This window comes from Falco punctatus, assembly GCF_963210335.1.
Source record: "Falco punctatus genome assembly, chromosome: 3".
Lineage (NCBI taxonomy): Eukaryota > Metazoa > Chordata > Aves > Falconiformes > Falconidae > Falco > Falco punctatus.
In genome coordinates this window covers 118,494,980-118,509,889 of record NC_137582.1, presented here as the reverse complement: position 1 = coordinate 118,509,889, position 14,910 = coordinate 118,494,980, and the positions used below count along the sequence as shown (strand labels likewise).

At 57.9% G+C, this 14,910-nt stretch overlaps 1 protein-coding gene across 3 annotated transcripts; it reads left to right on the top strand.

Annotated features, from left to right (window-relative positions):
* The first annotated feature begins 1,061 nt into the window (after positions 1–1,061).
* On the top strand, positions 1,062–9,818 carry CSF3R (colony stimulating factor 3 receptor). Of its 3 annotated transcripts, none has more exons than XM_080381930.1 (17): positions 1,062–1,210; positions 2,004–2,178; positions 2,479–2,778; positions 3,087–3,210; positions 3,349–3,518; positions 4,286–4,440; positions 4,653–4,806; positions 4,918–5,000; positions 5,089–5,302; positions 5,583–5,771; positions 6,006–6,107; positions 6,440–6,586; positions 6,804–6,944; positions 7,078–7,168; positions 7,364–7,445; positions 7,651–8,615; positions 9,756–9,818. In XM_080381930.1, exons 2-16 carry the CDS (start codon positions 2,109–2,111, stop codon positions 8,164–8,166), a joined length of 2,538 nt encoding a protein of 845 aa, XP_080238056.1. In that variant the 5' UTR covers positions 1,062–1,210; positions 2,004–2,108; the 3' UTR covers positions 8,167–8,615; positions 9,756–9,818. The 3 variants fall into 3 exon arrangements, with proteins under 3 accessions (XP_080238056.1, XP_080238057.1, XP_080238058.1); XM_080381931.1 differs by having other exon boundaries at positions 1,063–1,210; positions 2,083–2,178; XM_080381932.1 differs by having other exon boundaries at positions 1,079–1,193; positions 2,083–2,178.
* The last annotated feature ends 5,092 nt before the right edge of the window (positions 9,819–14,910 follow it).

Here is a 14,910-nt window from a genome sequence, read left to right as displayed (position 1 = left end):
AGGCTCTGCGGGAGGTGATGCTGGGAGAGGGTCCCCTCCAGGCTGGTCTCCCATGGCCCTGGCCGCCCTGCCTCGGGGTACGGTGGTGTGTGGGGATGCACTAGCCCCACCGTTGTTTGCAGCGTGGGGTTGCATGAGCGTTGAGTGATGCGCCGCTGGAGGTGAAACGCGTGCTACAAATCCCGTAGTAAACAGCTGTTTGCACAACAGCCACCTCGTTGCGAAGGCTGCAAGTGTGTCGTGGGTTGGGCAATCCCCTGTTTACTCCCATGCTCCGGTCTGCGTGGATGCGGGGTTCCCCAGCCAGGGCTGCGATGCCAGCCTGGCACGGGTGGGCAGAGCTGCCCACCATCCCAGCAGTGAGCCCCCCCCAGCAGCTGGGCAGGGCCCTGGGCAAGGAGCTGCGGGAAAACCCCAGGTCAACAGCTGGCACAGGGAGGTATGAGTGGGAAAGTCAAGTCTTGGGGTGCCCTTGGGGCATCTCATGGGTCCCCTCACTCTGGGGCATGATGGACTGTGAACAAGGACAGCTTGGGTCAAACAGGGCTCTGCAGGGAGCTTTAGGAGGCAGCCCAGGCTTGGCTGCAAGGTGCAGCAGTGCTGTCCCCAGGGACCAGGGTGGTGAGGCTTGCAGGCACATCCCAGGAGAGGGCTGAAGCTCGGGGGGACAAGGATGCAGGGATGTGCCAAGTCTCCCACAGTGAGAGCCTGGTGAGGACACCGGAGCGGGCTGGGGGGTGCGAGCTGTGCTGGCAGCTATGGCCTGGTTTGCCTCCTGCCCTCTGGGTCCCACATCCCCCAGCCCACGTCCCCCTGCCCTGTCCCCCAGCCCAGCCACGTGGCCCCAGGGCAGTCGCAGCAAGGAGCCAGCTGTGCCACATCCCGACTGTGCCATGTCCCAGCTGCTGGAGGGGGCGGCGTGGCAGGCCGGGTGCTGCTCCCCACTGCTGGATGTGTGCGTGCCGCTGGGCTTTCCTTCCTGCGGTGAGCAAAGCGGTCGCAGCCTTCAGGGAAGTGTTTTGCAATCACCTTCTTCAGAGAGTCACAGCAATTAACGGCACTTGTTTTGAGGAACTAACGGTGAAAGCAGCATGTTAGCAAACGGGCTGAGCGCCGCAAGCTGCCGGGAGCCGGAGGCCGGTGCTCGGAGCGGGCGGTGAGCAGCCACCAGACGCATCAAGCACGGAGGAGAGGTAGAGATGGAGGCAAGGTAGGGATGGCGGTGAGGCAGGGATGGGTTGCACGTTGCTTGGGTCCAGCTGAGCACCTTGTCTATGACACCGCGGGCTGCTCTGCCCTGTCCCCTGCCTGCGACAGCCGCATGTGCTGGGTGCGTGGGGGTGGCTGCTCACCCCATTTCCCACACTCTGGATGTCGGCTCAGGAGGGAGAGGAGCTGTGGGCACCCAGAGCTGGGCACAGCATGGGCAGCCCCTCCTGGAGCAAGTGCCTGGCACCACCAAGGGCACAGTCGGGACCAGTGCGGGGCACAGGATGAGCCGGTGGCCGAGCAGGGGCAGCCGCCGCACCCAGGGCCATTGCCAGCAGCAGGCAGAGGGTGCAGCCGGAGGGGACACAGGCAGGGGGTGCAGCTGGAGGGGACACAGGCAGGCCCCCACAGCTCTGGCCAGCCCCACTGTGCTGCCATCGTTCATTCGTTTCCCTCTTTCAGCTTACCAGCCCTCTGCCACCCCAAGCCCCAGCGCTAACCCTCCCTGAAACCGCAAATCTCTGCCCGGCAGCGGCTGAAGATACCTGAGATAAAATCAGCACGAGGCTGCGGCCAGGCATGGGGCGTTGTGCCCCGGGATCCCGGGATCGGGGTGCACGGGGCCGAGCGGCGGCGGCAGGCAGTGCCGGAGGGGCCCCCGCCGAACGCCCCACCGCTGCGCTTTTCCCCACCGGTGCCTGCGGGATGCCGAGCCCGGGGGCGGAGGTGTCAGCGCTGCAGAAGGGCTGCAGGGGAGAGGCTGCCGCTGACGGCAAAAGGACGTTTTGCTGCAGGAAGCATCGGTGACGGTGGCAGCACGGCTCCTCCAGCCCCTTCCCGGCCCGCCAGGACAAGCCGCTGTGTCCGTTCCAGGTGATGCCAAAGCCACAGAGGAGACCATGGCCAGGCGCGGTGCTGGGACACCCTTCCTGCTGCAGCTCTCCCTGCTCCTGCTCCTCTCCCCGGGCGGTGAGTGGGGCCCATCCCATCCTGCAGCTGCGTCCCCACGCCGGCCCCGCGCAGCCAGCACCCGAAGTGCCAGGGCTGTGGCACACAGGGGCTGCGGGTGGGCAGGAGCGCCGGCGCCATGGCGGGCGCTGGCAGGATGGGGCCAGCAGCCTTGCCCAACGCCCGGCTCTTCCTCTCCGGCTGCTGGGGGGCCCGTCTAAGGGAAGAGGCACTCGTCCCTCTGTCCCGCCTGGCACTGAGCAGCTGAGGTGGCTTCGTCACAGCCATGCCTTGGATGTGACACATTTTTCCTGCCCACAGGGACCCTGGGCTGTGCCTCGGTGGCCGCGGGCTCACCTGTTGTGCCCCTGGGCTCGGCCGTCACGGCGTCCTGCACCATCCAGAGCGAGCTCTGCCGCGGCTTGGAGCCGGGGAAGGTCCGGATCACCTGGATGCTGGATAACGAGCCTGTGGCCGGGACCCAGCACCGGGCCCCGGGGGGCACAGAGGTGTCCAATCTCACCCTGCCCCAGTTCAACCACACGGAGGCCAAGCTGTGGTGCTGGGTGGAGTGGAATGGGACCAAGCAGCGTGTCGGCATGGCCGAGATCAGGGCAGGCTGTAAGTCTGCTGCCATCACGGGTCGCTCACGCATGCATGCATGCATTTCAGAGGTGCAACCTGGCACCAGGGTTTGCACGTCTTCTCCCTGGGACGTGTCTGCCCCAGGCGAGCCGGGCAGAGCTGCTGGGGTGGGAGCAGCAGCCAGAGCTGATGGAGGCTGTTCTGGGGCTCGTCCCGGAGCGCCGCTGCCCGGCAGGCAGGGGAGGTTTGGGGAGCAGTAGCGTGGCAGCCGGGCTCTGCACGGCCAGGCATGGAAGGGGCTGCAGCAACTTTGCTCAGGCTCTTCCCCGGCCACTCTCTCCCAGACCCACCTGCCAAGCCCTTCAACCTCAGCTGTGTCCTGAACCTCAGTGACTATGGGCTGACGTGCCAGTGGGAGCAGGGAGCTAACAGCCACCTCCCCACCAGCATCGCCCTGAAGTGTGCCGGGTAAGCCTCAGGGGGTGACATGGTCCCTGGTGTCTGGCCCCCGGTCACCTCTCCTGGCCCTCATCCCCCGCCAAACCACACAGCAAGCCTTGTCCTCCGCCGGAGGGACTCGCAAGCCCACTCTTCTCACCGCCACAGGAGCAGAACCCAGGCGGTGACAGGCTGCACCCCGCAAGGTGGCCACAGCCACTGCACGGTGCCGCGCCAGCTGCTCCAGCTCTACCGGCAAATGGAGATCTGGGTGTCCGCCACCAACGCCCTGGGCACAGCCGAGTCAGAGCATCTCTGCATTGACCCCATGGATGTCGGTGAGTGACGGCCAGAGCCACCCACCTTGTGCAGAGGTCAGGGCCCAGGGAAGATCAGCAGCAGCAAGGGAGGCATATTAGAGTGCCATTAAAGCACGTCAGACTTCTAGGTCATCTTTTACGGGCAGGTTCCTGTGATAAATGGCTTGCCAGGATGAATAGGTGCCAAAGCTGCATTACAGTGAGCGGCGTGTGCTGGTGGGTTATGAGCCATCAGTTGACCTGCTGCACTCTACAACTCTCTCCAGCAATTGATTACCCATTTATTCAGGAAGTCTATTAATAATATATCCAGTTCCTAGAGACTATTTATAAAAGGAACCTTCCCAGATGGTGCGACTCGTCCTCCCTGCTCTGGACCTGGGGAAGGGCTGCCCCATGAACCAGCTGAGCTCACCACAGCTGTGCTGGGCTCTCACCCCTGGGAAGTCCCAAATGTACAGCTTTCCTGGCCATGCACCAGACGCTGGGTCCTGTGGGATCTGTTTTTCCTGCATAAGAGGAGCCCAGTCAGCAGAGAAGCGCCCATGCTGTGCTCCTGAGCATCGCCCTGTGTCCCGGGCAGGGGCACACACCAGCTCACATCCCCTGCAACAAGTCATTCTAAATGTTTCGGGGTGGTTTCCCCCATCTCTCACCCCTCGCCTCGGACAGGCAAGCACCCCAGCTGTGGCTGATGGCATTAACAATGGCCACATAAGAGGCCACTGCCCCACACACCACCTGCCATGGCACCTTTCCAGCTCTCTCCCGTGCTGTTCCTCCAGCCAAGCTGGACCCCCCGGCCCTGCAGAGCATCCAGTCCATCCCCTTTCAGACCGACTGTGTGGCCCTGGCCTGGGAGGTGGCGAGGACCAACGCACACATGGACCTGCAGTGTGAGCTGCGCTACAGGGCAGCCGAGGAGCCTGCCTGGGCTCTGGTGAGTGCTGCTGGGGCAGCGGGACCAGGGACCGGGAGCGAGCAGGAGCCAGGACCCTCCCCTCCACTCCGAGCTCTGCAATGGGAGCAGCGGCTTGCCCACATGGGAGGGGGGCAGCAAGGTGTCCCCTTGCACACCCCGAGCAGCACCCACACCTGGGCTGGCCCCTGTGCTGGCTGTGCCCCAACGGCACTCGCTCTGGCTGCCACCAGGTCACCGGCATCGTCGGCCAGTCTGGCACCACGCAGTGCTGCGGCTTCCTCTTCGGCACGCAGTACCACTTCCAGATGCGGTGCCGGCGAAGCACGGCACGGGGCTACTGGAGCGAGTGGAGCCCAGGCAGGAACTACACCACCCATGAGAAAGGTGGGTGCCGAGTCACCCAGGGGTCCCCTCTGCCCAGAGAGGTGGCACAGCCACAGCAGCATGGTCACACTCACCCCTCTCAGCTCCCCGCCCACCCTGCTCCTGTTGCAGCCCCCACAGGGAAGCTGGATGCCTGGTGGAGCACTCGGCCGGCCGGGGCAGGTGGGTGGCTGGAGGTGCAGCTGCGCTGGAAGGTGAGCACGGGTGGGTGGTGGGCGCGTGGGGGCTGCCAGGGCATCGCCCTGGGGACCGAGCATCCCCGCACACCCTGCCTGCACCCAGGCCCCACGGCGCCGGGACGCAAACGGGCAAGTGCTAGGGTACCGCATCACACTGAGCCCCAGGAGGAGGGGCAGGGACCCCCCCACCATCTGCAACACCACCCACACCCAGTGCAACTTCTCCGCACCCATGGGGACCAGGAGGGTCTATCTCTCAGCCTACAACGCCGCCGGCGAGTCGACAGCAACCGAGGTCGTCCTCCTGGAGAGGAAAGGTGAGGGCAGTGCAAACCTCGTGTGCCTCAAAACCTCTGCGTGCCCCCCTGGGGCTCTGCACCCCACAGCAGCTCCACAAGATCTCAAACTGGGTGCTGCTGCCTCACCCCGCCGCAGGAGAGACACCTCCCTGGGTGTGTGACCAGGGGCTCCCGAGCTGCCCACTGGGTGCACAGCCACAGCGAGGAGCAGGGTGGGCTCTGGGTTGGGGGGCACACGGGGGCGATGCAGCAGGGATGCTCCCCTCTCCCATCATTCTGGCTGGATGCCCCCATGCAGGTCAGCCCCTAGCCGGGCTCCGGGCTGTGCCCAAGGGGGAGCACAGCCTCTGGGTGCAGTGGGAGGCCCCGCCGGCCCCACCACACGCCTACGTCCTGGAGTGGCAGCGGGTGTCCTCGGAGCCCGGACGCTGCAGCGCCTGCTGGCAGATGGAGCGTGACGGGGCTGCCACTGCAGCCCTCATCCAGGGTAAGCCAGGACCTGCTGGGGGGGTCCCTGCCCTCCTGGTCATCAGTGTGGGGGGGTTGTACCTGGGGGCTGGCACCCCTCCCGACTGCCCTGAGCCCACCCCACACCCTCCCTCCTTCCTCTGGATCCACTCCCGGGGTACGGCACAGGGCAGGCAGGCTGGTGCCATGGGGAAGGTCTGGGCAGCCAGACCCCCAGACTCTGCCCCCCCCCCCCCCCGGCTCTGGGTTGCAGATGGCATCGAGCCTTTCCAGCGGTACAACATCTCGGTGTACCCCCTCTACAAGGATGCCATAGGGGTGTCCATCCACACCGCAGCCTACTCCAAGCAGAAGGGTACGTGTGCTCCTAGCAGCCACCCTCGGGGCCCCGGGGGCTCGCTCCCCACCACCCAGCCTTTGCCTTTCAACAAGGAGAGGCAGCCTTTCCCCCCCATGTCCCTAAATCAGGGGCTACATGGCAGAGCTCAGCCTACTGGGCTGGACCTTGGCTCGCCTCTGAAGGTGCTCTCAGCTGCACCAAGGCCCACAGGGGCACAGTGTGCGGCAGGGCCTGACGCCCACACCTCCGGAGTGGGACTCACCACTCGGTGCATCCCCCCAGCCAGTTCCGCAGCCTGAGGCAGCGGTTCTGCACAGCACCTGGTCGCTTGTCCTGCTCCATTTCAGCACCGTCCTATGCCCCAAAGCTCCACCTGAAAAGCATCAGCAAGTCCAGTGCCGAGCTGTGCTGGGACCCAGTGCCGGTTGAGATGCAGAATGGTTTCATCACCAGCTACACCATTTTCTGGGCCAACAGTGATGCAGAAGTGTCCAGTGAGTCCTGTCTGTGTCACCGTGGCCCTGCCTGCCACCACGCCTCGACGTGTTGGGTGGGGATGTCAGCAGACTCCATGCCTTCCTCAGAGAGGGTCAGGGGGTGTATGTGGGTCCCGTACAGGACCCCTCACCAGCAGAGACCCAAGGGGTCGTGCAGGTGAGGGGCACCCACTGAGCAGCCCCTGCTGTGCCAAGAGCCCCCACATTTCCCCAGGCGCCACCGTGAATCCCTCTCTCAGCTCCTTCATCATCCATGAGCTGAAGCCGTCGACCCTGTACAAAGTGCACATCATGGCATCCACAGTTGCTGGCAGCACCAACAGCACCAGCCTGACCCTGGTGACTATGGTGCTAGGTGAGGGGGTGCAGCCACCCGTGGGGTATAGGGACAGGAGGGGACCTGCCAGACCCTGGCCTCATGGCGCAGCACAGCCAGAGGTGCCCCACCACAGTTCCCCCTGTGAACCTCTCCCCTGCCCACCTTCCAGATGACACTGAAATCCAGTTCCTCTTCCTGACCCTGGGGCTGATCTTTGTCCTGTTCATCCTTTTGCTCATCTGCTTCCAGAAGAACGGGCGGTGAGTACCGAGAGCACCCTGGGAGTCCCCATCCCCGGTGGCTGCGGTGGCCCTGGCTGTAGCCTGGCTGCTGGGGGGACAGGGTGGATGCAGGGAGTGATGGTGTCCCACTGTGAGCTCGGCAGGAGCAAGACCAGCCCCAGGGCTGCCTGTTTCAGGCCCCCTCGCTGAGTCCCCTTGTCCTGTGGCCACCAGGGTGAAGCAGCAGTTCTGGCCCAGCATCCCCGACCCTGCCAACAGCAGCCTGGGCAAGTGGGTGCCAGCAGAGCTCCAGCAGGTAGGACCCAGCTGGCAGCTCCCCCTGGCCCCCTGCTCACCACTTAGGCACTGCTTGGTGTGGAAGGCATGGCACCCAGGGCACGAGGCCAAGCTGGGATGGGGAACAGGGGCGCAGGGAGCTTCCCTCATGTGGTGCCAGCAAGGGGGTGGCACAGGAGGGGCTGCACCCTGCAAACCGGCTGTGACCACACACCGTTCCCCAGGAGCCTCTGCACATCCCCGGCGTGAGGGAGCCCGGCTTGGCCACCATTTCCACTGTCACGGTGCTCGAAAGGGCAGGGGGGAAGCAGCCCACCACCTGGGGCAAGGAGCCCTCCACCTGGGGCAAGGAGCCCACCACCTGGGGCAAGGAGCCCACCACCGAGCCCATCGGCACCTTCCCCGCGCCGCCCCTGCCCTACGTGCAGCAGGAGGGTCCCCGCACGCCAGGGCCCGGGAGCAGGCAGACCGTGCAGTACGCGCGGGTGGTGGGCGAGGGGTACAAGGGCCAGCAGCAGCCACCCCCCCGCCTCTACCTGCGCTCCAGCTCCACCCAGCCCCTGCTCCTCGACCCCAGCCCCAGCCCCAAGCCCTACGAGAACCTGTGGTTCCACGGGGCCGCGCCTCAGGGCTGCCCGGGGGACCGGGGGTGCCCCGAGGAGCTGTCCGCCACCTTCCCCCTGCTGCAGGGCCTCCGCATCGGCGGGGCCGAGGAGCTCCACGACTGCCGGGCGTTCTAGGGCCGGGGCCGGGCCTACTCCGGGGCCTGCGAGGGGCCGGGGCCACCCGCCGGGAGCCCGGCTCCCCCGGCCGGTGCTGTGTGCGTCCCCTCCCGCCCCTCCTCTCCCCTCCCGCAATAAACGGGGACCCTCTGAGAACGGCCCGGAGGCTGTGCGGCGGGACGGGCCCGGGGTGGCCGGCGGGGCGCTGACCCTCCGCCGCGCCAGGGGCTCGGGGAGCACCCACCCGCAACCTGCCCAGCGACGTGCTCGGTGCTCGGCCCCCGCGCTCGGCCCCTGCGCTCGGCCTCGGCGCTCGGCTGTCGCGCCTAGGGCAAGATGGCGGCGCCCGTGGCGGCGGGGCCGTGAGGGACCGGCCATGCTGGCGCTGCGGACGGCGCTGGGCCGCTGCCTGGCGGGGCCGGCCCGCGGCGTGGCCGCCGGCCTGGGCAGCGGCGGCGGCGGGGCCGGTGAGGCGGGCGGGGAGCTCGGCCGCGCTGGAGAGGCCACTGGGAGGAAGCGCGGATGGGGGAGCGGGGCCCGGCGGAGGAAGAGGAGGGAGGGAGGGCGGCGGGCCGGGGCCGGGCGGGAGCCGAGGCCAGGGGGGGAAGGGGAGGTCCCGGGGTCGGGGGTGGCCTGGGGTGGGGGGGAAGGAGCCTGAGGCGGCCCTGAGAGGGGACAGGGGGGGCTGGGGTGCTGCTCGCGGGGCAGGGCGCGGGCAGGGCCCCGGAGCGTCCCTCGAAGCCCTGGGGAGGGTGGTGAGGCTGGGGGCTGCCCGCTGACCCTGCCCCGCGCACGGCGGGGACGCCCGGGAGTGGCTCCGGGGCCTGGGGTCTGTCAGCGAAGCTGGCGTGAGCTGGGCCAGGGTGCGGGCTGGGGGCGCCGGGCTGCTGGCCAGGCCGTTACCGGCCCATGTGCTCGGGGCAGCAGGGGGGGACCCCGCGGCCCGGGACAGCGCGGGGACCCCTGCACACAGCTCCCTGCCAGGTCTGTGACTGGCAACGTCTGTACTTGAAAACATGTTTGAGGCGCGGGTGAAGCATCTGAAGCAGGTGTTGGTTCCAGTAGCAGCGGCCTTGAAAGAGCGGTTGGAAGGGCTTGCTCTTGAAAAGTCAAAGAACAGTTCAAGTCAGGCCACCGATGAATATTCTCATCTGTATCGAGCTGTGCCGGTTGAAGGTTGTCTCTAGGTCCTGCTGCCTCTGTGCTCAGCCGCTGGGGTAGTGCAAAGCAGCCCTACTAACTCGCCCATGAAATTACTTGAATTAGTTCATCAAGTTAAACCCTCTAAACAAACACAGTTCAGCCTGGGAGCCCTCGCACTGTCCGCTCAGCGTCTGTAATCTCTTCCTGCTGCTCTGTCCTTCCCATCATTTGGGTTCAGATCACCCTGAAGCAGCACAGCTTCGCCATTTGTTTTAGCACCCATGTGAGAACCATACTGAACTGTTACACGCTTCTTTGGGACAAGAGACCTGGCTGGCTGCTGATCACCTTGGAGTGTTAAGTACTCTGACCAGTTTTCTAGTACAGACTGAGCAGTGGTTCATTTGTATGTAGCTAAAAAAAGTGTGCACAAGTCTGATAAATCTTTGTTTTCTTCCGTCAAGCTTGCAGTCCCTTTATTCAGACAGCCAGATGTTACGCCAGACCTGTGAGAAAAAGGAAGAAAGGTATGTCAGGATTAATGGGACCATGTGGCAAAATGTTTTACGGTTGACGTTATCAGAGTCGTACCCCAATGCTGCAGGAAGAGAGGGTATTTGGAGAAATCGGTGGGTTTCACTTTAAAGCAGCAGAGCTCATCATAAGAAGAGAGGAAATACAATCCCTGTTGCAGGATTCTGCAGTCCTGCGGCTTCTTGATGGGTAATTACAAGGGTGAGGGAACCAGATGCTTCTTGGTAGTGCCAAACAATATAATGAGGGATGGTCCCAAAAAGCAGCTTGGACATGTTCCAGCTGGGCACAAAAGGAAAAAGGACTCTCACTGGGAAGGCAGTGCAGCATGGGAACATGCTTCACAGCGGAGCTGTGGAATATCCATCCCCAGAGGTTTTCAAGGCTTTGCTAGACAAAGAAATGATGACAGTCCACTTTAAAGGGAAGATTGGACTAGAAACTTCACAAGGTCCCTTTAACCTTTTTGTGTTTCAGTGCTTCTAGAAATAATTCCTTGCAAGCTCGAAAGTTACTCAGAAAGTTCAGCAGGTTGTGAATGTGTGGGAAAGTAGCAGTTGTTGTTAGCAAGAGATTACTGATCTTGGTGGACTATACACCATGTTGTAAATCCAGAGTGCTAAAGGCAAGAGACTGGACCCAATATTAGTCACGCAATTCCTGCCACCTCAGCTTGATCTCTCAAGTTCTATCTTCTTGTTTGGAGCATACAATCTTATTTTCTTTGCAACTCGTTTCCTTTGGTCTAGTTTGCAAGCATGATCAGAGCGCTGACTTTGTACTGCTCTTCCTCAAATGTTAATCTTCTCTTTGTAGACATCCCCAGCCATTTGGATGATCTTCCTCCCACCATGCTGAAGAAAGATTATGCCAATGTCCCAATAATAGATAGGTATGATACAGGGAAAGGGAATGACTGTTCTCTTCAGAGATTTGCATCTTACACACACACGCAACCACAATATGTGGAAGCTGCCACCTGCTCAGTAACTAATTAGTGCTCTGTGGTCACTGGTGTGCAGTTTAGCACAAAAACTGCAAAGTCATTTTGAAAGTCAAATGTGCAAAAGCGGTCACTGATTAGCGTCATGTAAGGGTTTTGTTTACTTAATGTAAGATTAAGTGCTGATTGCCTGCGTCTTCGATGAACTTTGTAGTCCCTAGAAAAAAAGAAATAATCTTGAAATATTAGAAATAATCTTCTTAGAAATAATATATGCCTCTCTTGGACTCAGGTGGTAGAGAGTGTGTAGTTAAACAACTCAAAATGCATGGCTGCTTCTGAAATTTGGACCTGGAGTTTAGCATTTTTATGCTTTGATTCCAGAGCAGCTCATGTGTGGTGCATGGAGAGCCCCCAGTGGCATAATTGAGACTTTCACGGATCTTTGAAGGAGCTGGTGTTTAAATTAATTACTTTGTCCTTGAGCACTTACTTGGGGGTTAATCTTCAGCACCCAGTTTACACATAGTGTTTTTGGAATTGATAAGACTTCCATCATCATTTGAAATAACTGTGCTTTCCACAGCAGCAAAACTACTTGATGCTTCTGTAATCTCAGCCATGATTTTTCTTAGGAATGCAAGGAGCAGTTCATGGCTGACAGGTTTGGGAGGGGAGGATAGTGGCTGTAAATTTGCAGACTAAATTAAAGCTGAGAAAAGTTGGTACGCTCTGAAAACCTAACCTCATTTCTGTTGTTAAATATACTTTTTTTCTAGCCTATAAACTAATCTGCAATCTCCTTGCAGTGTTGATGATGTAGTGAGAAGACTGTTGTCACTGGAAATGGCAAGCCAGGTTAGTTTCATTCTACTAGCATAAAAAAACCTGGAAGATTTAGTGAGCACATTTGTGTAAGACATGCCTACATTGTTAAATGCCCTTCACTTACTTTATTTTTAAGTGTTGCTTGGTGACTGCAAATCCGGAGCTATGAAATATATGAGTGATAAGTCCTGTTATGGTCTTAAAATTCATCATGCAGTCTTCTTTATGGTAATAACTGCATACTAAAATGAGAGAAGAAAAATACTAGGCAATCACAGGGGAGATGAGCTGTGTTATGTTACTGCTGATGGTTGGCCTGTGTTCTAGAAAACAGTACATTGGATGGCAGATGTTCTTCAAATTACTTTTACTTTTTGTATGCCCAGAAAACAAAGTAAGCAAATCATAAGGTAGCACAAAGATCTTACCATTTCTTGCTGCTTACCATGTGAGCTTAAAAACATGCAAAAAGTAAAGGCTACTGCCATGTGAGATCAGCTTCAGTTCTCTCCTCCATTCGTGAGAGCAGTGGGGCTTCTTCAACACCCTTTTTCTGTAATCTTGGGATGAAGGGTATGCCTTGACTCTTGCTTTCAACAGTGGCGATTCTGTGTTCAGCCAAGATCTTTTTGTGCTGCTTCACTGCTGTACTCTGAGCACTGTCCTGCAAGCAGCAGGTCCTTCTGTGCAGCACTTCTTACGTATTCTGTGATGGGCACCGAGTAAAGCTATTAATTAGAAAGCCTTTATCTGGGCATTGGGGAAGAGAGCTGGGGTGTCTCAGACCTCTGGCATTCCTGAGAAAGTGACAAGCTCTTTTCTGTTATCCACAGAAGGAGAAGATGAAAATAAAGACACAGCAGCTGGTGGAGAAGGTCAGGAGGTCTCCCAACGACAATGGCTCCTTTGAGGTGCAAGGCAAGTTAAAAAAGTAGAAGGATATTGTTGGCAGATGATACATCTCTGCTTTTATTCAGCTATTCCCACCCCAGCACTTCAAGTTTTCTGTATCAGTTAGGAGAATCTCCTTCAGGAGCGCACCTGAGAAGCAGGTAGCCTGCAGCATGCCCTGGAGGACCTGTTTGAGGTTTGGGAGCATTGCAGAGGCAGTGTATGCACTTACTGGCAGATGCCATCTAGGGTGCTTTCCAAGTTCCTAGTCCATATCCACTCCTCAAAGGCAGAGTGTGCATTATTCCGCTTGAAGCGCTTGTATGACATGTAGCACTGCACTGCATTCATTACCATGAACTACTAGATGTAGCCGTAGAACTCAGATTTCCCTGTGCATTAGAGCGCTCTGGCTGAAGCACAGCGTAGGGACAGTGCAGGGATGAAGGCCACACTGCCATTGACCACGATGCACTCCTTTGTCATTAATAAAGGGCTTCAGTTTCTCGGGATGCCGCCAGCACCTTTCTCCAAAGCCTGAAATCAAAGAGCTGGCTGCTGCTTTTAGAAAGAACTTCTTAATCTGTGTTTGTTCCTCCAAAGCTTAAACCAAGTGAAGTGAAATGAATATAAAGTCACCAGCAATTAAGTGAGCACAAGAGGCATTTTACAGATAAATTCATATGATCTGTTGTTAAAATTTTAGCCTCTTAATTAAGCAGCTTCATAATAGTAATAGTTCTGACTCTCATTATGTAGGTTATGTTTTGTGGTTTGTTTTGCGCTTACGCGGAGGGCTGTGTGGTAATACTCGCTGTGGCGCAGTGGGTACCCATTATAGCAGCAGTCCTCAGCTGGCAATTTGAAGGGAGTGCAAATGATACTGTCTCACCCTGGAAACCTGCTGCTCTCACTTGGCTTCTTACGCCTGTTCTTTATAGTTGCTATGTTGACTGCCAAGATACGCACCTACGAGGAACATCTTCAGCAGCATCCCAAGGTAACTATCAGTAATCTGAGCCCACACGTCTGAGAGAGCAGCTGTTCAGGTTGTTTTCTCAGTTTAGAGCAAAAGGATTTTAATTCTGGGGATTATGGCTTTCCTAAGAAGGTTTATGAAATAGTTATAACGGTTCCCTGTGCCAGTGTGGGAAACTGCTGGCTCAGTCACAGCTACATTCTGACTAGCTGAAATGTGGAGCGTGTTCTTTTTTTGTTACTGGATTGGTGGAAATGGCTGAGCAGATACCTTTGAACAGAGTTTAGCTGAATTTATCCATGCTGCAGATGTGGCTTCACTGCTTAGTTTTCAATATAATTAATGTTATCACTTCACAGCTGTATTCTTTGTTCTGCCTATGAAAATGTTTAGCAGACAGGGCTGTGTTAATGTCATAATGACCGCTTTCCTACCTAAAGCTGCCTGGATTCAGAGCTGAAATTTGAAGCATCGCAGATATGACTCAAACAGTCAGACAGAGCCAAGTCACACTTTATTTTCACACTTAATTTCTGGAAAAACAAAGGTAGGTGCTTCTGTGTTATTTCTGGAACAATACATTTCAGGGGAAGTGAAGTTTTTAGCCAGCAGGCCTTCCCTACAGCCTTTGCCTCCAAGCCGCTGCAGCTTTTGTCACCGCCTGAACCTGTGTACAAGTTGAAAGCAGCCTTCAGCGTTGGGGGATGAAGGTGAAGGTGGAGGCACAAAATCAAGAAAGCAATTTCAGTGAAAAGCAAATTAAGCCTTCTCAGATCTTGTAGTGACCTAATGCACTTGCAGTGTCTGCCAAGAAAAATTGCTCTAAGATACCGTCCTTAACCTGATTGTTTCCTTCCAGCCATAATCTGGTCTATTCTAAGTAATTTATTGGAATGGAAGAATAATCTGTCTGCAATCTAGTGAACGTTAAGTCCTTTGCAGGATAAAAGTAACCGTCGTCGCATGCTGATGGATATAGATCGCCGGAAGAAACTACTTACGTATCTTCGCCGTGTCCGCTATGATACCTTTGAAAACACCTGCAAGCAGCTGAATATCAAGTACACCCTGCCCGCTCCCTACCGCAGAAGGATCACCAAGCGCTGGCTTGTGAAGAAGGCTTTCTGTCTCAAGGTACGGAGCGGTCTGGAGAGAGCACCACGTAGCTGGAGTAGAAAAAAACCTTTTTAGAGAAGGGTGCAGTTAAGAGAGAAAAGACTGATGGGTGGGCGCTTTTAATTAAGGGTTTGAATTTTAAGAGATGATGATGTTTATAGAGAAATGCATAACCTCACCCTGAAAGGCAAAGAGCTCCACAAAAGGCAGTTACATAGTGGGCTACGATGCACGTGCTGCAGCATTACTGTGCTTGAGAACGTCGGGTTGTGCTGCTGGTTTGCTCAGAAATGTATGATTCAAACCAGCTTTTATTCAAAGTCTGATG